This window comes from Trematomus bernacchii, unplaced genomic scaffold (genome assembly GCF_902827165.1).
Source record: "Trematomus bernacchii unplaced genomic scaffold, fTreBer1.1, whole genome shotgun sequence".
NCBI classification, from domain to species: domain Eukaryota; kingdom Metazoa; phylum Chordata; class Actinopteri; order Perciformes; family Nototheniidae; genus Trematomus; species Trematomus bernacchii.
This window is the reverse complement of record NW_022987689.1, coordinates 7,886,421-7,909,939: the sequence shown is the minus strand read 5'-3', so window position 1 is coordinate 7,909,939 and position 23,519 is coordinate 7,886,421. Positions and strand designations below refer to the sequence as shown.

Genomic DNA, 23,519 nt, shown 5'->3' with positions numbered 1-23,519 from the left:
TTCACAACGCAGTGTGTGAGTGTGAGTGTGAGTGTGAGTGTGTGTGTGTGTGTGTGTGTGTGTGTGTGTGTGTGTGTGTGTGTGTGTGTGTGTGTGTGTGTGTGTGTGTGTGTGCACCGGTACATGCATTTGTTGACCAGCGCAGTCACAGCAGGCTCACAGTCAGTTAAAGAGAGACATGAAGGGGCAATTCATCACAGTCTCACCGGGCTCCTTCAGATAGCCGGCCACTTCCTAATTGCATTTGGGAGATTGTCGCACTATCCACTTGACCTCAGGGTGACAAATCAACAGCTCACACAGACGGGAAGCACATGCACTAACACACACACACACACTTTTCTATTCACTCAGGACCCTGGACAACACAATGTAAAAACGAGGGGAATTCAATATCGTACACAATACACTTATTCTGCTGCAGGCTTGGGTGGTCTGCTATGCAATTAGTGTTGTTTGCAGCATCTGAAGTTGTGGGATTAAAATGCATCGGATGAACTGCGGCTGTCATTGTTGCCTGTTAATTGAACGGCGTGAAGATGTAGTTCTGCCACTTCAATGCTAAAGAGAGGACGAGAGCTCTCAACAGTGTTTTTGGATGACGTGTTTCAAACCGATAAGAAATAGTTGAGTGCCGAAGTCAGACACAACAACGATTAGTTTAGGAGAGGCTACTTCTGTCTGAGAAATCATGGGTTTGAGTTACAATGTAGCATTTAGGCTGGGCGCTTAATCCCATATTTTATCCAGTGAAAGTTTGTACGTAAACAAAAAGAAGAGAAATGAGGATGCTGTTAATCACTTTCACAGGAAATGGAGCATGTTTAGTTTGGGGGTAGCGCATCAAACGTTGACCCACAAATTAAGCACAGTTTATCAATTTACCAAAATTAAACAATAAAAATAACAGCCTGTGCGAGTACAAAAGGGATAACAAACCAGCCCCAAATGTAAAAGACCAACAGAGATATGAGCACTCTGGGGAGTACAGAGGAGGTCAAAAGGGTTACAGAGGCGTGAATTCAAAAGTGATTGAGAGGAGAGGAGAAGCTGCAGGGGAGATAAAGCATGAGGAATGATATAGAGCGATAACTACAGGGTGTGAGATAACTAATGCAGGTTTAAATATCACACCACCAACCTCTTCAGTCGTTCTCTTCCACTCCACTCCCTCACCTCTCCATGTTTCTTCTCCCTTCCTCTGTAGCAGATTTCGGGGTTAGCCATTGTTCAGCTCTCAACATCAGCACCGCTCAACCTTGCTCTCCCTCACCCCGGACACGCCTCACCCACTCTTGTTTTTACCCTCTTTCTCACCTCCTCTGTTCCTCAGTCTCCTGCTGTTCGCAGTAGCTGACAGTTTGCCGCTCCCCGAGGGTCACCACTTGACAGTGAGATAGCTCCTTGAGGAAGGGGAATTGTACTGTTCGGGGAAGTAGGTGTGTGCAGTTGCTCTCACAGACACATGCATATGTATTAAAATGCATACACAAAAGAAGAAAGAGAGACATATGGAGCTGCTGGAAACGTTTTGTTGTAATGTATTTGTAGTGTACGTCTGAGAAAAGGAACTATACTAAAGTCATGAGGATAGAATGCTAGCATACTAAAATGTACTGTGGCTTATACAAGTTATAATAATTCATCCTGTGACATACATTTCAATATCAAATCTCATCGTAATCTATCGGAAATGTTAAGACACAAATGTCAAACTAATGGTGGCAATAAAGGGTCACAAAAGTCTGAAAAGTAATTATCCAAAAATCCTGCATGTTTAAACTAATATGAATTAATTAATTGTTAATTATTATAACTAATATTTTTTAGTAACACTAAAGGAACAGTCCAGGGATCACAAAAGTCGTAATGTTTTATTTTTTAAATGTCACAGTGACATTGCAACACCAATTTCTAATAAGTTCATCCACATTCGAGGCAAATATGAAGAAATTGCCTCAGGATGTTTCATAGAGAACATGTTGATGAGAATGGCATGGGCAGACATGTACAGACCAACAGACATTATGCGTCCAGGCTCTGCTGTCACGGACGCAGAGAAGTAACAACACCAAGAACGTGTCTGTTTCAGGTCTTGCTTGTTGCCTGCAGCAACATTTGTAATTATGTTTTTTTTTTATTTCACAGGAGACAGGAAATAGCTATGCATCTCATTAACCCAACCTCACTTTGACCATTTTCTGCTCTCCTAGACCATGTCATGCCTAACATCATCTTCCCATTATCTTTTCAGCTGAAAACCCCTTCCCCTCTCCTCCTCTAAGCAACATTTATATCATTGTGATTCTCTTCTTCTCTCATTTTGGACACCCGTGTGTTTGACTGCAGCCTGGCATGGTTGGATCTGAGATAATCACAAACTGCCAGGTACAGCAGGGAGTCTCCAAAAGCCTCTGAGCTGTAAATGTCACAGAGTCTCTGAATATGACCTCTGTCAGCTCAGCAGCTCACTGAGAAGAGAAGACGGCCCACTGGTTAGACACACACACACACACACACACACACACACACACACACACACACACACACACACACACACACACACACACACACACACACACCTCACACACACACACACACACACACACACACACACACACACACACACACACACACACACACACACACACACACACACACCACACACACACACACACACACACACACACACACACACACACACACACACACACACACACACACACACACGTACGTATTGGCTGATAGGCGATAGCTGTGTGGCTAGTAACGTCCAACCATATTGACATAGTATTCTGTTATTAAGAATGTCTGTTGATTTGATGCATATCATCTCTTGACATTGTCCCTGAGGTGAGACCACTGTTACCACTGCATGTTGACACACAGCTCAGGTAAAAATAATAAAAGAACAGTATGCCTTTATAGATTTATGGTATCTACTGATAGAAAGCAGGCAGTCTACTTTTAGTCGATAAGTTGATTAATTTGTCGTTTTAAATGTAATTGGTTAAGATTTCCTTTAATTGATTGGTTCTTAGTAATGTTTGTCATACTGTCGAATAAATTAAGCAATTGATGCATTAATTGACAACAACTAGCTAAAATGATTTAGTCCACAGTCCTCCAATAAGTCCTACTCTATCGTCATGAACGTAGAATAGAAAAATATCTCTGTGTAATCCAATATAATTCAACATCACCACAAATGACATCCTACAAAATGACAATGTAGTTGTACATCAACTTAAACATTTTCCTTCTAAGAAATTGAAAAGAGCTGGGTGCTGTCTATTCAGCACCCAGAAGAAATAAACATGACACTCTTTTCTACCCCCCCCCCCCCCCTCCTCCCCCTCCCCCCCTCTCTCTCTATCCTTATTGTTGCTCCATTTCTAATGAATACTTAGCTACACAATCATTTTTACATTATCTCATTTTTAACTACATCATAGGTTAAAGCAAACACAACATCAATGAGATCTGGTGGCATTTGAGAACCCCAGGAGCCTTTTGAATGTTATTGTGTGCTTATTAAAATGGCATAGCTGAACCATCAATGTATTTTGGAAAGTATTTTTCTATTACTTTTATTTTTTATATTATCTTTTGTATTATATCATAACTTAGTACTTTTTTCTTAACATAGGTAACATTAAGCTGTCTGTGGCTCTTTCCTGCTGTAACGATGCAAATGTCCCCTCTGTGGGACTAATAAAGGTATTCTGATTCTGATCAGTCAGGTGGGTGAGCAGGGGTGTGGGCTGTGGGGTGAGACCACATGCAGCATTCATCAGGTACATTCAGAGACAACATGTTGCCGTGAGTTAATGAGCAGTGTAGTTTTGATATGCTGTGGAGGTTAAGATAACCTAATCTGTCATCTTTCATTGTTCTCTGCATGTTAGTTATGTTTGTCATAACAGACGGCAGGCAATAGCTCATGCGAGCATCGCTGTCATGTTTAATCATCTGTCAGCTCTTCAGCTAAGGGATAATGTGAAGATGTCATTTTGTTTTTAGAGGTAATTCCAATCATTTAAACAGATTTTCTACCATGGACCTAGACAATATGAGTTTGTGTGCATACCAATGACTTTCAATCCTGCAACACGTAAAGCTGTCATAACTCATTTCTCTCAGATGTTTACGGTGACAACATCATTTACAAGGTAAGGTGAGAACACTGTGTTTCCTTGAGCATTTAGTGAACTGTAGGCACAAAGCACCCGAGTGAAAATCATGATCTTGGAATAAAAACGAATCTTGGAGAGGTGCTTTTACTGAGCATTTATCAGTTGAAATCTATGTTTTTAGTAAACACTGCATGTCAAAAGAAAAAGACAATTCAAATTTGGTAGACTGCCAGAGACCATTATAACCATCAAAGACTGAAGCAAGGCTCACTATTTCCATTGAGGGAATGGAGACCTTTTTTGTTTCGTAAATACATTTTTGCTCCACCACACAAGAGTCTGTCACCCCATAAAGCCCGCCTCATGTGGACTGCCAGCTGACAAAATCTCCCCTCATAGCGACAGCTCCACTTTTGATAGAGTTAAATGACACACAAAGGTCACCAAAAGGTCTTAAAAGGGCAGGCAGGGTTTGGTATTACACGGTCTTCATCCGTTTGTGCCATGGGAGGTATAAGGGAACATAGATATGAGAGATTTGCTTTTCCCCCTGCTCCTCTTTTTTCAATTTGCCTTTATTCTCACTCTCTCTCGCAATTAGCAGAGACAACGAGATTCTCAGAGGTGTAAAACCAGATTAACACCTGTGAAAGAATACAAATAAGACAGGAAATTGGTTCCACAGCTGCAGTGCTGAAGAGCACAGTGCGTCATGCTTTATGGCTATACGGCACATATAGATGTTAAGCACATCAGCACAGGACCGCAGTGAACTAAACCTTTATTTATTCCTCCCATTATTAAATAAAATGACCATAAACCTCTCTACTCAAAGTATTACATTTTAATAACTGTTGATCTATTGTCTTTTGGGAAGCAAAGCACTCAAAGGGCTTTTGATCCAGATGTACTTTGAGCTAATATCATTACTATTCATTAACAGTGGAAAAATTGTACTACTCATGGTAGACAATCAGCTTTTTCAAACTATACTGTAGTACAGCCTCACAATGACGCTGTACCAGCATTTTCAGAATACTTGACAGAAATCTCCTTTATAGAATATATCTGTATTGTGAAAAGTCATTTCCTGCTACAGTAGTCATCCTGCGATCACTTGCAGCGCGTGCAGAGTGGCTCTAAGGATACGTTAGCGAGAACTCTGACTTAGTTCTGTTCAGCACTTGACTGATGGCCCTCGCTGGCCTCGTACATTACTCTGTCACTCGTTTGAAATTGCCTTTCACGCGTTTTGGCACTTCTGGAAAAGTGAGCACTCTTCCCCTTTTGTCCCGGATAGCTAAAAGAAGGCAGTGGAGTGGCAGGTGAAGACGCACACAAATCGTATTTGCTGTCACTTCCCGTCAGATCCTGCGGGGCCACTTTAGAGGTGATCCAGCTCTGCACTGGGATTGCTGTGCCAAATGTGAGCCGAATCCACTGAGCAAAGAAATAAGGCACCCTAACCCCTATCAGAGAGAAATCTGTAAATAAGGGTCTCTACACTCACGTTTTTTGACTTTGTGTTGATGGATTTAGAAATGTATAATTATGAACTTCTGATTCTGGCTAGCTTTATAAATCAATTCACGTGAACAATCCTAATTATGCTTTCAGTATGCATGAACACAATCTGTAATCTTTCTTTTTGCGTCAAGGGCAGTCTCTCCTGCCTCGCCCTCCACTCTGTCCCTGTGTGTGGGCCTGGCGACATGACAGCTCATTCCAAGACACTATTAATGACGGAGTTCCCCTTTGCTAGCGCCGACTATCATCTATCACCCAGAGCCAGGCCGGCCATCACTCTTTCACTAAATTACAACCCGCTGCATGAGACATAAAATAGGGTAATGGGCTGAAAATTAGCCAATTACAATCATTACACTGCAATAATTGACCCTGGAGACCCATGTCCAGCAGCACACACTCAGCCTTAAGGTAATGTGTGTGTTTGTGTGCTTGGGGCACTTAATTAGGAAGAGATTGGACCATGAGGATGAAATCTAATTTATTGAACAGCAGCAATCTAACAGTTGACTGTTAGTAACCTGGGAGCATTTTGGAGAAGGTAAGATGCTTTTTATTAGAGTACAACAAAAGACCACAAATAAGAAGGCAGGGGGAAAAGATAATGATGTGGAGACGAGCAAAAAGAATGACTTGAACACAGGAAAAAGGAGGATAAGAAAAAGCTGCAAAATTGCTGACATGCTGACACATGAAAAGGATGTATTCCAATCATGCATCAATGGCAGCCAGGCAGAATACATTACATTAGCTATTTGTATTAGGTCTGTACTCCACCACGAAGCCTGGTTAGTGTTGCCTGACTTTATAAAGTGTGTTTTTTTTTTCTAAGTGTGTGGTTGCCTTCTAGTCACTTTGCTCAGTGCTACTGCTTGTAGGCAGGCATGACGAGACTCTTCAGTCGACCCATGTTCAGGGGAGGTGGGTTTAGTTTCCTGCACGCCTCGACGTAAGAGAGACGTAAGCGACGCCGCGTCATAGCTCCGAAGCTCTTGCCTCTAGACCGACAATTTTTTGGAGCTGGAAGTGAACCGCATTCCGGAGCTATGACGCGGCGCCGCTGCGGTGTCGGAGCTGGAAAAGCGCCGGTGTGAAAGGGGCACCAGAGGCTTATTCATACAAATATGGAAGTGGGAGAGGAAACCAGAATGAATGGGATGATGAAAGAAAGAGAGAGAAGGAGGCTGTGTGAATTAGTTGCCATTACTGATGACCTTTTCTTCACTATGTTTAGCCATTTATTTTAAGGCAGCATCAACTAGACTCTAATTGAGTTACACTGCATACTGCCGTAATAACATAAAGCAGATCCGCAGGTTACATTTTTAACTCTTAGCACAGCTCCATGAAATTTTTTTTTTATCAATTCAAACTTGTTTGTCCTTTGCTCCCTCAGGAGTGTCCATCCTGCCAGACGTCCTACAGCCAAAACAACAAGCAGCACGGGTGCATGTGTAACCGTCTTATGAAGGAGTCTGGCCTGGATTGCTCCAGAAACAAAAGAGTGTTATCCAGTTCACTTGGGTTTCATTACCAGGACCATGTTCATGTAGCACAGGGGTGCCCAATACGTTGATCGCAAGGGTAGTGTGGGTAGATCGCATGGCATTGAAAAAAAAAAAAAAGGGGCCTCACCTCCTCATCTGAAGCGCAAATGCGGCGCACTATTATACGCTTATGCAGCACAATTAGTGTAAGCGCGCCACAGTTTATCCGCCGTTTAGTCCACTAGCACCCCCCCCCCCCCCCGCTCACGACACAGATTGGGCAGGGGCGGCCCTGTAGGTAGATCATTTGGGCTTGGTCATTTTAAAAGTAGCTCCCAAGCTGAAAAAGTGTGGGCACCCCTGATGTAGCACAATGAAGATTAAATAGGTAACTTTTTACTAATGTGAAGACTAATGCATTTCATTAAATAATACATAATCTCTCTCTCTCTCTCACCCACCCACAGTATAATGTCAATGTCTCTCAGGCTGAAGCATCATTCAATAAAAAAGGCTGTTTGTCTCCTTCACCTTGATTGAAAAAGCAAGCCATCCATCAGCTTTAAACCACTATTTTCAAATCTGGTCTTTGACCCCGTATATGAGTCAGAGTTTATCATTTAAACGGTTTCATACAGTATAGTGGGATAAAAAACCGTATTCAAATCCTAAAGGAGTCGATTTGCATTTATTTAATTCAAGTTTGGCTTAAATACTAATGACTTTTTTTCATTAATTAAACCAAACTTCCTTAAAATAACTGATTTGAGGTATAATGAAAAACGTACTCGAATAATTCTTGTGAAACTCAACTAAAGAGTACGCTTTTTTGTGCAATTCACTGAAGGTGTATCTTTAGACTGTTGTTGTCTAATGGTGTTTGCGAGGTCATGTTATAACTTAATAAATCAGGCCACAACTCTAGTGTGTATCATAGGGGTTCTATTCATAATTTACATGAATTTGTAATATAAATCAAATGCATTATTATTATAAACAGCTGAGTCTTAATTTGCTGCACTTAGAATACGGAATAACTAATAAGTAATGAGTCATTTTAAGCCACATATACAAAACAAAGCACTATGTGTTTCTGTTTTGCCAAAAATACTCAAATGACCCTACTACATGCACTTTTATTACATAGCTGCAGCAGCATCCGCCAATATAGTGAGCCTACAAACTCTCGACATTAGACACATTGAAATAATACATGGACAGTACTCCATTTTAAGCGAGACAAAAGGGTGCAGTGCATTGACAAATATTGCCATGTCTGGATAAGAATATTGGCACAGGCCACAAAGGTAATTTTACTATCCATATGGAGAGTGATTTGTTATATAAGTGACTGAGATACGTTCGACTGAGTTTTATTAATTTATTAAATATTTCTAAGGTAAAGATTTGCTGTTTTTTATCCACATCCATCATCATCAACTTCTAGCAAATGTCTTGGTTAGTTTGCTTTATTACGTACAGTGGACAATTAAAACTGAAAGGTTTCTTGGAAGATAAAAAAAGACATCAACATCTTAAATTAACCTCCTTCGGTGAGCACTGTCTTTCTGTTTACGTTTTGTAATTTGGATGATGACAAGGATGAGATAGGAGAGGAAGGTGAAAAGGTTAACAGGTTTAGATAAACAGGAAATAAAGGATGAGGGAAAGGTGACGGAACAACAGAGGTCAGGTACATGAAAGAGAGATGGGAAAGTTAGAAAGGAGGAGGGGTCATGGATGAAGTTGGTCTGTGTGCCTTGTGTCGTCCACAGGTCCAAAAGTCAGATTACCCTATTTTATGCTCACATGAACAAGGCAAATGGAGCGAGGAAGATATGCAAATTGCTGTCTAATTGGCCTGTCAGGAAACTGAAGCCCTGTCAACCCTCTGTCAGAGCGAGAGCACGCGAGAGAACACAGAGAATGACTGGATTAGTTTCAGCTGCCATTCACTGCACATTTCATTAAGTAATTCCAGCTCACATCAGGACCATGGGTCAGTGCTCTATCCTTGAAGAGCATGTTCTTTCGACCATCATTTAGCTGAAAAAAAAACAAGGAGGTAGCACGTCTCAATACCGCTCTATGTTCCACTTCCTGTCTGCTTCCTACAACCAGAAACAGAGCCAGGAAACACGTTTTTCACAGTTATCAATACATTTACTAACAATGCTGGGTAAAGCAGTTATATTCACACGTTTATACAATATGCTGTATAAACGTGTGAATATAACAGCATATTGTATAGAATACAATTAACTATCTATTATAAAAGCATCACCCCCCCTAGCTGCTGTTTGATTTGTGCCTGCACATTTAAAGTTTACAGGGGAAATGTAATCATTCAAGGTTCTTAGTAATTTAGTAAGTCATTTTTTTATGAACGCTATATTTGTAAGACTGTTGGTACATAGTAGAATAAATGGAGGTCATACAGTAGTCAGGGTGCCCCAGAGCATGGATATAAAAGGAGCACAAGTGTGATTTATGTTTATGAAATTATAATTTCATTAAACAAACAAGCTGCCACGGAGAGTAGACCAAGTTTTTAGGGGGTTTGACACACACACACACACACACACACACACACACACACACACACACACACACACACACACACACACACACACCACACACACACACACCACACACACACACACACACACACACACACACACACACACACACACACACACACACACACACACACACACACACACACACACACACACACACACACACACACACACACACACACACACACACACACACACACACACACACACACACACACACACACACACACACACTCTCTGGCCTCCCCATCAAACTACTCAAAAAGCTCCAAATCATTCAGAACTCGGATCATCACCCGCACCAAGTCTTCTGACCACATCACCCCCATCGTCATCTAACTGGTTCCCTGCACAACACCGGATTGAGTACAAAAACCTCCTGCTCCCATACAAACCCCTTCACAACCTGGCCCCCACCTATCTGGCTGACCTCCTACAGGTGAACACCCCCTATCGCTCCCTCCGCTCATCCTCTGCTGGTATATCTGCCTCCCCCACGCCTCGTCACCATGGGTGCTCGGCTTTTAACTGCACTGCTCCAAGACTCTGGAATTCTCCCCCCCCCCCCCCACACATCCGACAGTCTGACACAATCACCACACTCAAAACCCACCTGTCAGCCTACTCACTGTAGTGCTACAAGTCCCCTGTTATTGTCCTTCCATACTGTTTTTAAACCTTTCTTTAGACTATTTTAGGAATTGTAAGGTGTTCTTGGGTGCTTTGAAAGGTGCCTCTAAAATAAATGTATTTATTATTATTAGCTCATTTTGAGTGAACACACACAAAAAAAGAAAGGAGCATTTAAGAAATCGAAAATCATCACAAGGTGTCAAGGAATAAGAGAAAGATCTGATGCAGAATAGAAAAAGGTGGTAATAGGGTAATAAGGGAAGGGACTCGGTCCTTTGCAAAATCAATCAGAGGCTAAGAGGTGGTTTGATGCTGTGATCAACTTGACAATGCATTGATGGCGGGGCTCAGTGGAGCGTTACTGGACAAGTAATTACTCTGACCATCTTATATGGATCCAATTAGCCTGACTCAACAGAGAGGGGATTTTCATCATAAATGGGAATCAGAAAACGATGCCAAATTGTTAGTATACAGTATCTTTTAAGAAACTGGAAATGGCAGGTTATTTTGGAGAGGTTCCCCACACCCTGAGACAGCCATTTGGATAATTACATGTATTTATTATATATTATATATTTATGATTCCTTCAAGTAAGTGAGACCATCTTTCCTCTCGTTTTTAAATTGCCTTGTTACATATGCTGTATTTTCCAGATAAGGATTCAATCAGCCTCAGTTGAGAGTAGCTACACTCAATAATGCAGAATACAAGATGACATTGAAACAGAATTCAATTAAGGTCATATACTTCGTCTGTCTTGTGTCTCTGCAACACATTAAATACAGAGGAATACAACCTTAAATAACCCTGTGTGAGACGCAGAGTACAGTTCAACACAGATGGGTTCTAAAAGGGATTGATTAAGTCTAATCCATTACTCTGTGTTGACAACCGAAAGCTACAAGCTAGACAAACAACTTCAACATTTATTGAAGCAGTCTTCCAGCATAAACCCACACTTGGAGAGAGAAAAAAAAACCACAAACACAACACATGAAGGCCAAGCGGCCACAAATTGTTGAGCGAGTGAGTGAAAATCTCGACAATTGGCCTTATAATTAGGACGTTTCATTACATGATGTATCTACCATAATATTAAAATATAAATATAAAAAATACATGTTTTCAAGTTGTCTGTATCTTTCCCTTGCAGATGATTAGATACAAGAGACACAATTGTCCACAATCCAATAGAAAAATGATCCAAGATGAATTTGAAAAGTTAAGATGTAAAGCTCCATTCGAATCAGACGGGATTTTATATTTCAGCTCAGACTTTATAGGATTTGACATCTTCACTTTTTTAATTGGTAACATATTTAAAATGTTGTAGAGTTAGTGACAGAGTTATAATGTTCTTTGTCTCAAATCCAATTTTAATGAGGATGAGCTGTGAAATCACAACACATAAATAAACAGTATGAATGTAAGCTGCCTGCAACAGGAGGTGGAGTTGTTGAGAGAACAGTGGCGTTCCTGTCTTTGATATATTGTCTTAAACCTCGGCTACATTTAAACACTGTCAGCCGTATGCCAATTAGACTTTTGAGAATCCCATTCACCTGGACAGATCAATTAATTGAAAACTGCAGCAGTTAAAAACATAATGTACAGCAGGTAGTATACATTGTGTTTCTTCATTGGCTGCACTGTCATATAATATGTGTTCTTTTAACACCATAAAAAGCTGAATACAAATTAAAACTTATATATTGGAACAAATAACTGAGAAAAATCCTTGTCATGAGGAGTAGGGTCCTCCATCAATTATAGCCAGTTCCCAGTTACATCTGGTGACATTTTAATCTTGGAAATGTAATATTTTAAGGGAGTTAAAGGTCTCCTATTATGCTATTTTTAGGCATATATTATAGGTCTCCGATATATAAAAATATATAAAAGACATGTCTATGAAGTGTTTTTCTCAAAATACCAAACAGATCATACATTTTAGACATCCCTCATACCCCTCTGTTTCAGCCCTGTTAGAGAACTGCTGATTCTGGGTCTAAAGCTTTAAAAAAAAATATATATATATAATATATATAATTCTAACCATATTCATCTAAATGCTGCCGTGATTAAATGTCATATCATATTCAAAACCACATCAAGGATTATTTCTGAAACAGTATGGAGCTCAAATGCTTTTTCTCTCACAGGTTTACTACAAGGTGAGTTCCTTTTTATTTCCTGCTTCTTTACACATACTCTCTCCAGTACAGCGTTAGCTCTGAGTGTTAGCGATGCTTGCTAATGTAAACAAAGACCATATTAGTTACAAAACCTGTTAGGCATTGTTTCTGATAACGACGTTGCTGATAGGGCCGTGGGCGTAAAGCCAGCCCACATTTCCGATATTACGTCATATTGGCAGCAAATCTGGATCAGCTCCGTTGTCCCCACGTTTTTAGAGATGTGGGTACGGAGGAAAAGAGGGGGTTTTGTTTTCTGACACATATGTATGTAAAAAATACATAAAAAAGTGAATTTTGCACAATAGGGGACCTTTAACATTTATAAGAAATATTTTGGTAACCTTCTACTTCTATTATTTCAGCATTTTCTATTATTTCATTCATTTTAAAGCTTGTGACCAAGACTGGAAAGCTAACCGTCATGGGGGCAAACATGCAGGTCAGACACAAGATGAGCAGAATCAATAAAAAGTGACAAGTACAATATCTTCCTGGTTTCTAATGAAAGGATGTCATTGTCTCAGGCATACATGGTGATTCACTGTGATCAAGGTGGAAGAGAGAGCGAGAGAGAGAGATGAGGAGAGAGGAAACCAGAAGAGGGATTGAGACGGCTGATGGAGAAAAAAGGGGGATGAATGTGTCCAGCTGGGAGCAAACACAGAGAGAGGGGTGTGGAGGCGTAGAGCTGAACCTCATGTCCTAAGGCGAAGAGGAGATATCAATAAACACACTGATAGTTCACTGAGAGCCAGTCTCCTGCTCCGAACAACAAAAAAATGGAGGGAGGGAGACAGTGTTAGGTGAAAAGCCTAAAGAGACAAACTGTAAAACAACCTCCAAACCACAGAGGAATTGTCTTTAAAGTGATGTTTCCCTTTTTATGAACATCTCGACTTTTTCAATAGCATTAAGGTTTGCGGATTCATAGTACAAACAAAAATACACATCAAAAGCATATAATATAATAATGGAATATTGTTCCAAAATATCAATAAGTTAAAATACTTTAAGTATTGGTGTTATTTCTAAAAGACACAATACCAAATATAAACTGGTCCCACTTTGGTAAAACCTGACTGACAATACAAGAGTACAACCTCGTACTTACATGTTGTCAGTTTTTGGGGAAGATGAGTTAGCATGCTTGCGTATTTACACATCCAGCAGCATAGACTTCACTTTGGAATACATCTCTAGATACCCAATGAAAGTCAAATACAAGACTTGGCTAATTTAATATGTTAATTTGTTGTCTTCATATCGGGGTGATCAAATATTAAGAAAAAAAACGTTAGCAATAAATCCTTGTGGAATCATCACCAAGCATAACCCTGTTTACACAACACATACAAAATTAAAATATAAATGAGTGCTTTAATATTTGAATATGGGGATATTACTACATTTCGCATCACTAGACAAGATGCAGACAAAATACAATAAGAAATTCATTCAAGTCATGTCAGTGGCAGCAGAGAGAAATCCGGTGTGCAGGTGTGTGTCAGCCCTCTGAAGAGCGGACAGAATCTTTGATATTCTTCAACCTTTTTGTGTTGCAGACTCGCCTCACTATTACCTAACGGCTAAGCACCCACTGCAGAAATGTAACAGCTACACAAAGGCAAAGAGGGCAGAGAGACAGAAAGAGAGAGGCAGACCAAGTGGTGTGTCTCTTCACCTTCGGGGCAGACAGACAGACACCTGCGCCGTTTGATCAGACTGTCCCTTCAATGCTCGCTTATCCTTTGATGATCCATCACAACACACCTTTCTATTCCCCCTCTTTATGTCTCTCTCTTATTCTCACACACACACACACGCACACACACACACACACGCTGTATTTCCTTCTTTCCTGCCTCTAACTTTGTTACTCTCTTTTATCCCTTTTTCTAACTTTATTTGTGTCTCTCCTTCCCTGCTCTGCTTCCTCTTTTGCCTCAACAGCTTTGAAGTGTGTCATCTAGCTGCTGCTTCTCTGGGTTTAATTAGCACCTCTGCTTTTGTCACCTTGGTGCAGTTTCACTCTCAGGTAGTCACTGTAGGTAGATTGGGATTTGGCAAAGAGAAACACACTATTGTTAAGATGTGAAGATGCCTAACAGCAACACAGCCCCCACTATAGCAATTATCCATGGAAAAAGTGTACTGTAATTTAATTAAGGAGTCATTTTCTCTACCCTCTCATATTTTACATTCTATTCTTAATGTCCCATCTCTCTTTTTAGATGGTTATAATATGCCATCATGATGTTCCTGTTTCTGTAGAACTCTTCTACACCTAGCAGCTTTAATTAACACTAGAAAAAGTTTTGGAGAGCTATGAACTACTTCTTATTTGTGTCTTCATCGAGTGGCAGAAGAAGTGATGCGATTGTTCCTGACGGATTGGCAGGAAAAACAAAACCTTTCACTCACAATTATTCAACCATCCATCATTTTGACTTATTAACAACTCGGGTATTATGAATAATGCAGGCTCACATCATTCAAACATGATGCATTTCATTACAAAAATCTTGCTCACCACTGGCTTTGAACTTATGATAATAAGTCCTATGTTTTCCATACTGATACTACAAGCAATACATTGATTTTGACACTGTGCTCCAAAATAAAGGGATGACTGACACTGACATGAATGTAAATCACGTCAGTTTTAGTTGTTTTTCTTAGCCAAGTAACTTCAAGATGGAACAGTTGAAAACTATGAAATGTGGAATATTTTGTACATTTCTGTGGGCATCTTTGACATAGTACATTCACTGAAGCAATAATATTTATGTCAATATTTTCTAACCGAACACAGATTAGGTTGTGACACAGAAATTAGAGTGTGTAGAAAATCCTTTTTATTTGAGATTCAGGCATTACGTTGTGTAGTGGCAGGAATCGAGTTCAGTTTTACTTTTTCACCAGATCATCTAGCGACTTACCCCATTTTAGTTTATGGGAAAGCTGCATTCTCTAAGTCTAAGTAAAGTCTGTTTGAACAAGGTTTGAATTTATTGCATCACAAAAGCGCTCTCAAAACGGTAAAGATTGATTATTTGAATGTGTGTTTTGAACAAATGTAAAAAAAATCCTGAAGACAAAGGAAGTTTATTGATATATATTCCAAAATGTTGAGGAGTCACAGACAAAATGTAGGTTGAACGTATAGAGCAGTGGCATTTCAGCCATCTCACAAGTGTCTGCTTAATTCGAATCGATACAGCTGTCTACAATGGCCACAAAATGGCTTTCACGTCTCATAGCTGCAGCCTAACCTGTCGTGTTTAGCTTCAAATGTATTTTCTTCATCATACGTGTGTAATCATTGGGTACTGGACAGGTCTGAGCCCACGTCAGTATTGTGGCTGCCTGTGTGAAAATGTTGTTATCTTTATACACAGATCAGATACTGAGCATAAATAATTCATTAGTTCTTATCATGATATAAAATGGCTGATATAATAATGATGAGCTAAAAGGACACACAGTGTATTAACAAAGCCTCACACTCAAAACAAAAGTTCAACAATATAAAAGACACAAACATTGAACTTGCTGTAAAAAATACTGAGAACTATATTTTACACAAACACATTGTGCCAACAATGTAAAAAATCAATGGGAATAATCAAACGTGTGTTTCCGTGGCAGCCGCCTGTGATGACCCTCTCTTATTTCCATTGTCCACAGCCACTTTTTTCTCTCAGCTATCCATTCTCCCTTTCCCTTTATATTTGTTCAACTACTTTTGTTCCTTTACCCTGTTTGAGTTCTGCAGAGGAAACAATGTACCACAACACATTACCCTGGTGCCATGATGAATGGGGAGAATGTGTGGCTGTTGACTGCGGCCTGGAGATAAAGAATAAGCAAATGAAACCGCCTGCCTGCCTCCCAGGTCCCTAGAGTCCAGTGCCACCATTCCTCATGCTAATTTGATTGAGAACGCTCGATCAGCACATACTCCTGGACTCACACACCTTTGTTGAGGTGTTGAGGAGATGGGGGGGTGCATAGAGAAGAATAGAGGGCGGCATCATGGCATGGGGCAATAACAATTTATCTCCAGGACGCCTGTCTCAGCGTATAATGTTAAAGTTCGGTCCACTGTGGGTAGTTTACATCAAAGTGAAATGTGATACCGCAGGAGAGGGCAAGACAGAACGACAGGAAGGGAAAAGGAAAGGAATATATGGGTAAAAAGGTGAGGGGGGAGAGGGTTAGAAGTGAAGATGAGGGGACATCCAGAGAGGAATTAGTGATGGAAGGCCAGTGGATGGCAAAGGAAATAAAGAATGACGACAGAAAAAAGAACAAGAGAGGCAACTACTTGGCAATCCTGGTCCATGTTCCCATAGCGCAATTAATGTGGAGCCAGAAGGACGGACTCCTTTCTGCAGTAAAACAAAACCAGGATTGATGAGAGTGTCTGTAATGCATAAGTGACTGCCTGTGTATGGGCTCGCTAGGAGCAATGTGTCCAGATAGAGGATAGGAGGAAAGATAGTTGTGCTGGGGAAGAAGGAATGTGGCATTATGGCGAGAGAAAGACACAAACAGAGGCAGCGATTGAGATAAAGATATGAGAGAATAGTTGGACTCCAAGAAGAAGAGGTATGTGTGAGTTTGTGCAAAACACAGAGAGAGCTGCAGCAGTAGACAATTGCAAAGGGAGATAAATTGGGGCCGAGCTGCTCTTTTGATGGCCATTTTTCCAGAGTCTCCTTGGTTGCGATTGTATGGGATTCATTCATTAAACCGCATGCAATGAAAAACAAAGAGAGAAATATCACCAGTCAGCAGCCAGGGCACAGCGCTGCCTTTTTTCCTCTCAGGCCATATTTCACCCGGTTTGACCTTCTCAAGTCAACACAGCAAGTGTTAATCATGGAGAAATACAATCAAAATGAATTTCCTCTTTTGTCGGGCTGCTCGCTGCAGCGCCATTAAACCTTCACTGGCTAGCGGACGATGTTGCTAGGCAAAGCTCTGAACTGTAAATGACTGTAAGTCGGTACTGCTTGATTACAGAGGAACAATGTCGGTGAGGTTTATCTCCACCATCTCCCCCTTTTATGATTTGAATAAAACATGAATTAAGTTTCTATTTTTGCATAATATATTCTGTAGATTTGTTTATGTTATGTATAACTAAATCTTCCTGAACCCCTCCCAAGGATCATTAAATCTTCATAAACAGTACATCTACATAATGCCTCAGCAGTTGGGTTACACTGTACAGTATGTGCACATTATAGGGTTGCTAAAAGCAGGAAGTATAGGCAGAACAGAAGTGCCTTTACCATGCATTCAAGCTGTATCCAGCGCCTCAAGGTCAGCTGTATATACCCATTATTTACAGAACAGCTCACACGTAACATTGAAAAAACACTAATTTATGACTGTGTCACTAGAACAAAAACACACACAGTAAAGGAAAAACAGAGGGAGAAAAATAGCTGAGTATCAGTTTTTCATGGTTGTCAGCGCTGGGATTAATGGAAGCCATTTCGCCATAATGAGCTGTTAAGCGTTAGCTGCCAAAAAAGCCTCTTCGTTTGCCTTTGAGTCTCAGAATACTTTGTGCAATTAGAATATCTCTCCCCTTCCTGTGTCTGTAAGCTCTGCTGTACCTGCGTTACGGCTGTCAGATTCCAGCTCTTGTTAGACAACACAATCATCACCAGAAACAATTATCTGGGGATGAGGTTAATAATGATATCATACTGTTTGTGAATAAAAGTGTACCTGTTTTGTCGCTACTATGCTCCCAGCGACTGCGACGGGATAGTGGTGGTCTAATGGATAGTGAGGTGGGCTGAAGATCGGAAGGTTGTGAGTTCAAATCCCGCCAGGAACACCACCACTAGTGTGCTCTTGAGTAAGGCACTTAGTCCTTAGTTACTCCAGGGAGAATGTCCCTGTAATTGGTAATTGTAAGTCGCTTTGGATAAAAGCGTCAGCTAAATGTAAATGTAATGTAATGTTTAATGGAAGCCATTATGTGCTATATATTTATCTCAAACATTAGAAGCAATAACAAGTTTGAACAAACAAGTGGAGTGTTTTTCATGGCCATCTCAGAGATTTTCTGTTACTGTCCATATACGCTGTGTAAAGCTGTTTTCAAAAAGGTAGAATAAGTTCTCAGTAACCAAACATTCAGAGAATGCAGGCCATTTATAAATATAATATTACCATTCATACTGCTATGATTATGTCCCCTTGTCAAGGCCCGCTGATGTTATTTATGCTTCTATTTATTGCAATATAATACATTTCTAAAGGGTTATAACATTTAGGAGACTCATTTATGAAGTCAGAACATTAATTAATGAATAAATGCTACTGTGGCTAGGACCAAAACGAAGTGCTACATCATTGAAATACACAGGCTGGGTTATATTATTACAAAACGTTGTCTCGCCTCTCATGTGCTGTACATGTTTTTAACTGAAAACAGCTTTGTAACTGTTAAATGACATAAGACAGGCTTGTAAAACAGCTCCACAGTGTCAGATTAAGATTTAGGCTAGAAAATGAACATTGTCATGACGCTGACAAGGCTCAGGAATAAATTCTTCCACTCTTGAGAACAATCTGTTTGTCTGGTTAAATGGGGCAATTCAGCGGCAAGAAAAAGGATGACTCATGGCTTCAATTAGCAGTCGCTGCGAATGGATCCCTGTCAGGAGAAGTGAAGAAGATGTATCTAAACTCCAGACCTGACAAGGTAATGAAAATAAATGCATCTTCATAAACCTCAGTGAGTTTGAATCATTCCTCCATCCGGATCAAAGCTGCTGCTGTGGGACTTAAAACTACTTCAAATCCTGGCCACAAGCTTTATATAAAAGGCAGCGCTTAAGTTTGAAGGGTTTGTGATTCATGGAGTTTGTTATTATTAAGAACGCCAAAATGCTAACATATACTTGTGGTGCAGCAACTCTGTAGATTCCCAACAGCTCATCATATCTGTTTACAATAAACACAATTAAACATACCGTACTGATCCACTACGGGAACAAAAACGTGTGAAAAAATGACATTAACCCTCCTACAAATGCCCTCTGTTTTGCAGTCATTGAGGAATTAAAATATGGAGAAAGTATTCTTGAAAAAAAGGAAGAAAAAGCATTTGTTTCGCACTGCTAAGGGTGATAAATGGAATTCAGTCTCCATGACAAACGGTGAGTACAGACAACTGTTGAATCATCTGTTTTCGTGGTGTGGTGTGAAGTTGCCACAGTTTCCTGCACACTGTACTGAAGCATCCTCGGTGCGGTGCCAAAGTGTGTGTGTGTGAGAGATCACGTACTAGTGTGAAGATGTGTGTACTGTTGTGTTAAACCTCTAAATGTGTGTGGATACTGTACAGCGGAGGATTTTTCTGTGAGATTTGGTTTTTCCTACCAGCATATGGGACCGGGGCATCCTTGTCTAGAGCGACCAGCGGGGGGTCCAGCAGCACCGTGTCCATGTTCTCCGTGATCACGCCATGGTACGATGTTTCTATCCACGGCTTGTGCTTGTTGACTGTGGGAGAGGAAGAAACATACATTTCAGTTCACAGCATTATTAGAAGAATTGTTTCCATAGAGGCTTCGTTCGTAACTGAGTCACTTTAAGCGATCTGAGAATGACGAACAGGAAGACACAGAATATAATAAAAAAAAGTGTTTGTGATTTGTGATTGATTTTTTTAGGTTTCAACAGACGACAGGAGGACTCCAAAGTTTGGGGAATCTAATTATAGAAGCCTGTAAATAGCCTTACATCTATGATTGTAGTGCTTTATTTTCTCCAAAGTGCTTTTTTAGAGAACACAAACAAAACAATTCTGAAATGTTCAGAAAGAAATGTGAATGTAAAATCCTTCAACAATAAATACATTGTAGTCTATTCAGTCTAATACCTCTCTGTTGGCCTCGGGTGCATAAAGACAGCAGTCTCCTCTCTAAAGGCTACACTGCCTGTTGTGCTCATCACAGACTAGGACTCAACAAGGTCTTTGCAGCAAAGCTTTAACACTTCTAATACCTTGATCTAGTTTGGAAAACAGCAGGAAATCTAAGAAATCCCTAAAACACACTTATTGTTGGTGAGAGATTTGAGCTGTGAGATTAATCCAGGCATACTTAAAGAAACCACATCAAACTCTGTGTTGAGCTTAGGGAGGAAGATGTATGTAAAAAGTCAATCATCCTTTTTCCGCAGTGCATTATTTTTCTCACTAGTGCTACAACGTGGAGAATCCAACCAGCATGAGATTGAAAGGTCAGAAGGATGAGCTGGAGATTAACACAGATCACCATCAGTTTGTCACACTGTGAATACAACTTCCTAACACTTCTTTTTTTTCTCACAGAAGGGCCTCATATAGATAGAAAGCCTTGTACAGGCTGCAAGAATGGTTATGTGCATTTCACACACACACACACACACACACACACACACACACACACACACACACACACACACACACACACACACACACACACACACACACACACACACACACACACACACACACACACACACACACACACACACACACACACACACACACACACACACACACACACACACACACACACACACACACACACACACACACACACACACACACACACACACACACACACACACACACACACACACACCCCTAGTGTAGAGAAGTCACTCTCTGCAGGGACCTGGGATGTCAACTTGACCTTTCAATCCACTGAAGAGGAACGCTTTCTCTCATGCCAATGAGCAGATGGCATGTCTAGCTGGCAGAGGTTTAAAATGCATCAAACTGTTCCTAAAACCTTCACAGCTTTTCATCTGTTTGGACACATTTCAGCTGTTTTCTCCTACTATTTCATGTTCTCCCCGCTTGTCACCATACTGAGTCAAAGCCGGTCAAAGTGAAATAAATAAATAGTAAACTTGTTTCCAAAAAGAAAAACACGTTTCATAAAGGAATGAGTAAACGTTGTGAATGAAATAAATTACATACACTTGAGAAGTTGTGTTAGTTGGAAATAAGCCCATTTTCATTGGTTTTATTACAAAAAGGATGATGTGCAATATACTAACAATTTACACTTCTACTCTCCGCCTGCTGAGACAAAGTAGATTTCAGAGAGGGAGAGGGAGCCACAAGGGAAGACATTATTCATACTGGGAGTCTCATCTCATGCAGGAAACAGAAAGCACTGCAGCAGGATCTGCTCTGAGAGGGGAACAGACGTTTGTCTTTGAGCTGCTGTTTATGCATCTTCACACCTGGAGTATTTAATTGGTAACGGAGGAAAGGCAGTGCATTAAACACACTAATACTCACTTTTCTGGTGAATTGTAGCTACACCTTCATTATTATACAGTTATTGCAGCTTTCTTTGGATTTACTCTTCTGTGTTGGTAAGAATTTCCACTCAAAATCAGACGTGAAATGAACTGAAACAATCTCATAAAGAGACTCTTCAAAACCAACACCATATTAGACTGCAGCGCTGAGGTGACTATAAAACAGGCTATAAAGTGGAGATTAGTTAACTGAGTCTTCATTTCTCTGTGCCTGCACTTGCCAGAGTAAATATATTAGTACATCATGTTCACATAGCGTTTCATTTACATTTAAAGATGTCTTCAGTAAGCCTAATGGCAGCCAACAGCTAGTGCAGTTTACTCATGGATGGCAGGTTCAATTTCTGGCTCAAGGTCTTACATTTATCCCAAACAAATAGGGTGGTTGAGGAAGCAAGGCTGTGACTGTTTAAAGGGAGTCTAATATGAGAGCTATTTTGTAGAAAGACCACACATCAGACCGTGGAAATGGGCTATTTCCAAAATGGCTTTCAAGACATGAAGTACTGTAAAACCATTAGAGATGTGTTGGAGGTATTCATCCTCGACATCCTTGTACTGAGCCAAAGCAATCAAATGAAAATAGAGGTAAGCGTGAATTTATAGAGAACAAATACTTGAAATATACCATGAAGCAGAGACTACAGCAATTGTATCGACTCAGACACAATGCTAACATACTCAAAATGTTAATGTTTAGCTGGCATACGGTTAGCCATGTTTACAGTCTTAGATTGTGCTAGCATGTTAACATTTCCTATTAGGCGCTGAAAAAACCCCAGCTGTGGCTGTATGAGGGTTTTTTTGTGTCTCAAACCAAAATACTAGATTGATGAAGGCATTGTGAAGATACTGGAGGTACAGCCAGAACACCAGTAAGTTATCACCATGTGGTCTACCAAATTCCATAGCAACCCATCCAATATTAATGAGATATTTCATAAAAGCACAGAGATGTTAGTGGTTCTAGAGGGAAGTAAGTCATTAGGATTCATCCTCTGGGGACCATGACTATCTGTACAAAATGTAATTGCTATCCCGGCAGTTTTTAAGATGTTCAGGTCCAAACCACAAAAATCCATCCAGAGCCATGCTGCAAGGCTAATAAAAAAACTTGTTCTACCATGTAGTTCCTCCTTAAAGTGTCATCGACTGCAATTTGCAAGGCCTCTGAGGCCATTTCCTGGGAACATCTGCAGCCATTACAGCGTCAGGATGCACATTATGGAGGAATAATTCACTTAGCAGAAGACACAGCCTAATAGACGCTCTATAGGACTGGATACAATCTGATGTGACAGTAATGTGGACACGGAAATCCAGAAGCAAGATTTGCTTTCCTGTAAATAACATTAATGCAGGGGATTGGCAACTTGTCCATTCTGATATTAAAATCAATATATCCATCTTTCCCTGGGACTGAGGCTCATGAAATCATATTACTGTAGGGACACAGGCGGCTGATCATCTATATTTAATTTGGGTCCCAGCTCATATTCAAAGAGACATGGCATTACTGTGCTATGTATTGACCAATTTAATTCATGCCAAATCCATTTATTTGTATTATTTATTTGATTATAATGATGTTGCAGTGAACTAGA

General features: G+C 40.3%; 1 protein-coding gene across 1 annotated transcript in view; it reads right to left on the bottom strand.

The window, feature by feature from the left end:
- The window catches only part of clstn2 (calsyntenin 2), a 133,647-nt gene that overhangs the window by 55,149 nt on the left and 54,979 nt on the right, over positions 1–23,519 (bottom strand). Inside the window, exon 2 of the mRNA XM_034137407.1 lies at positions 19,975–20,097. Within this exon, the coding sequence (XP_033993298.1) occupies positions 19,975–20,097 (123 nt within the window). The remainder of the gene's footprint in view (positions 1–19,974; positions 20,098–23,519) is intronic.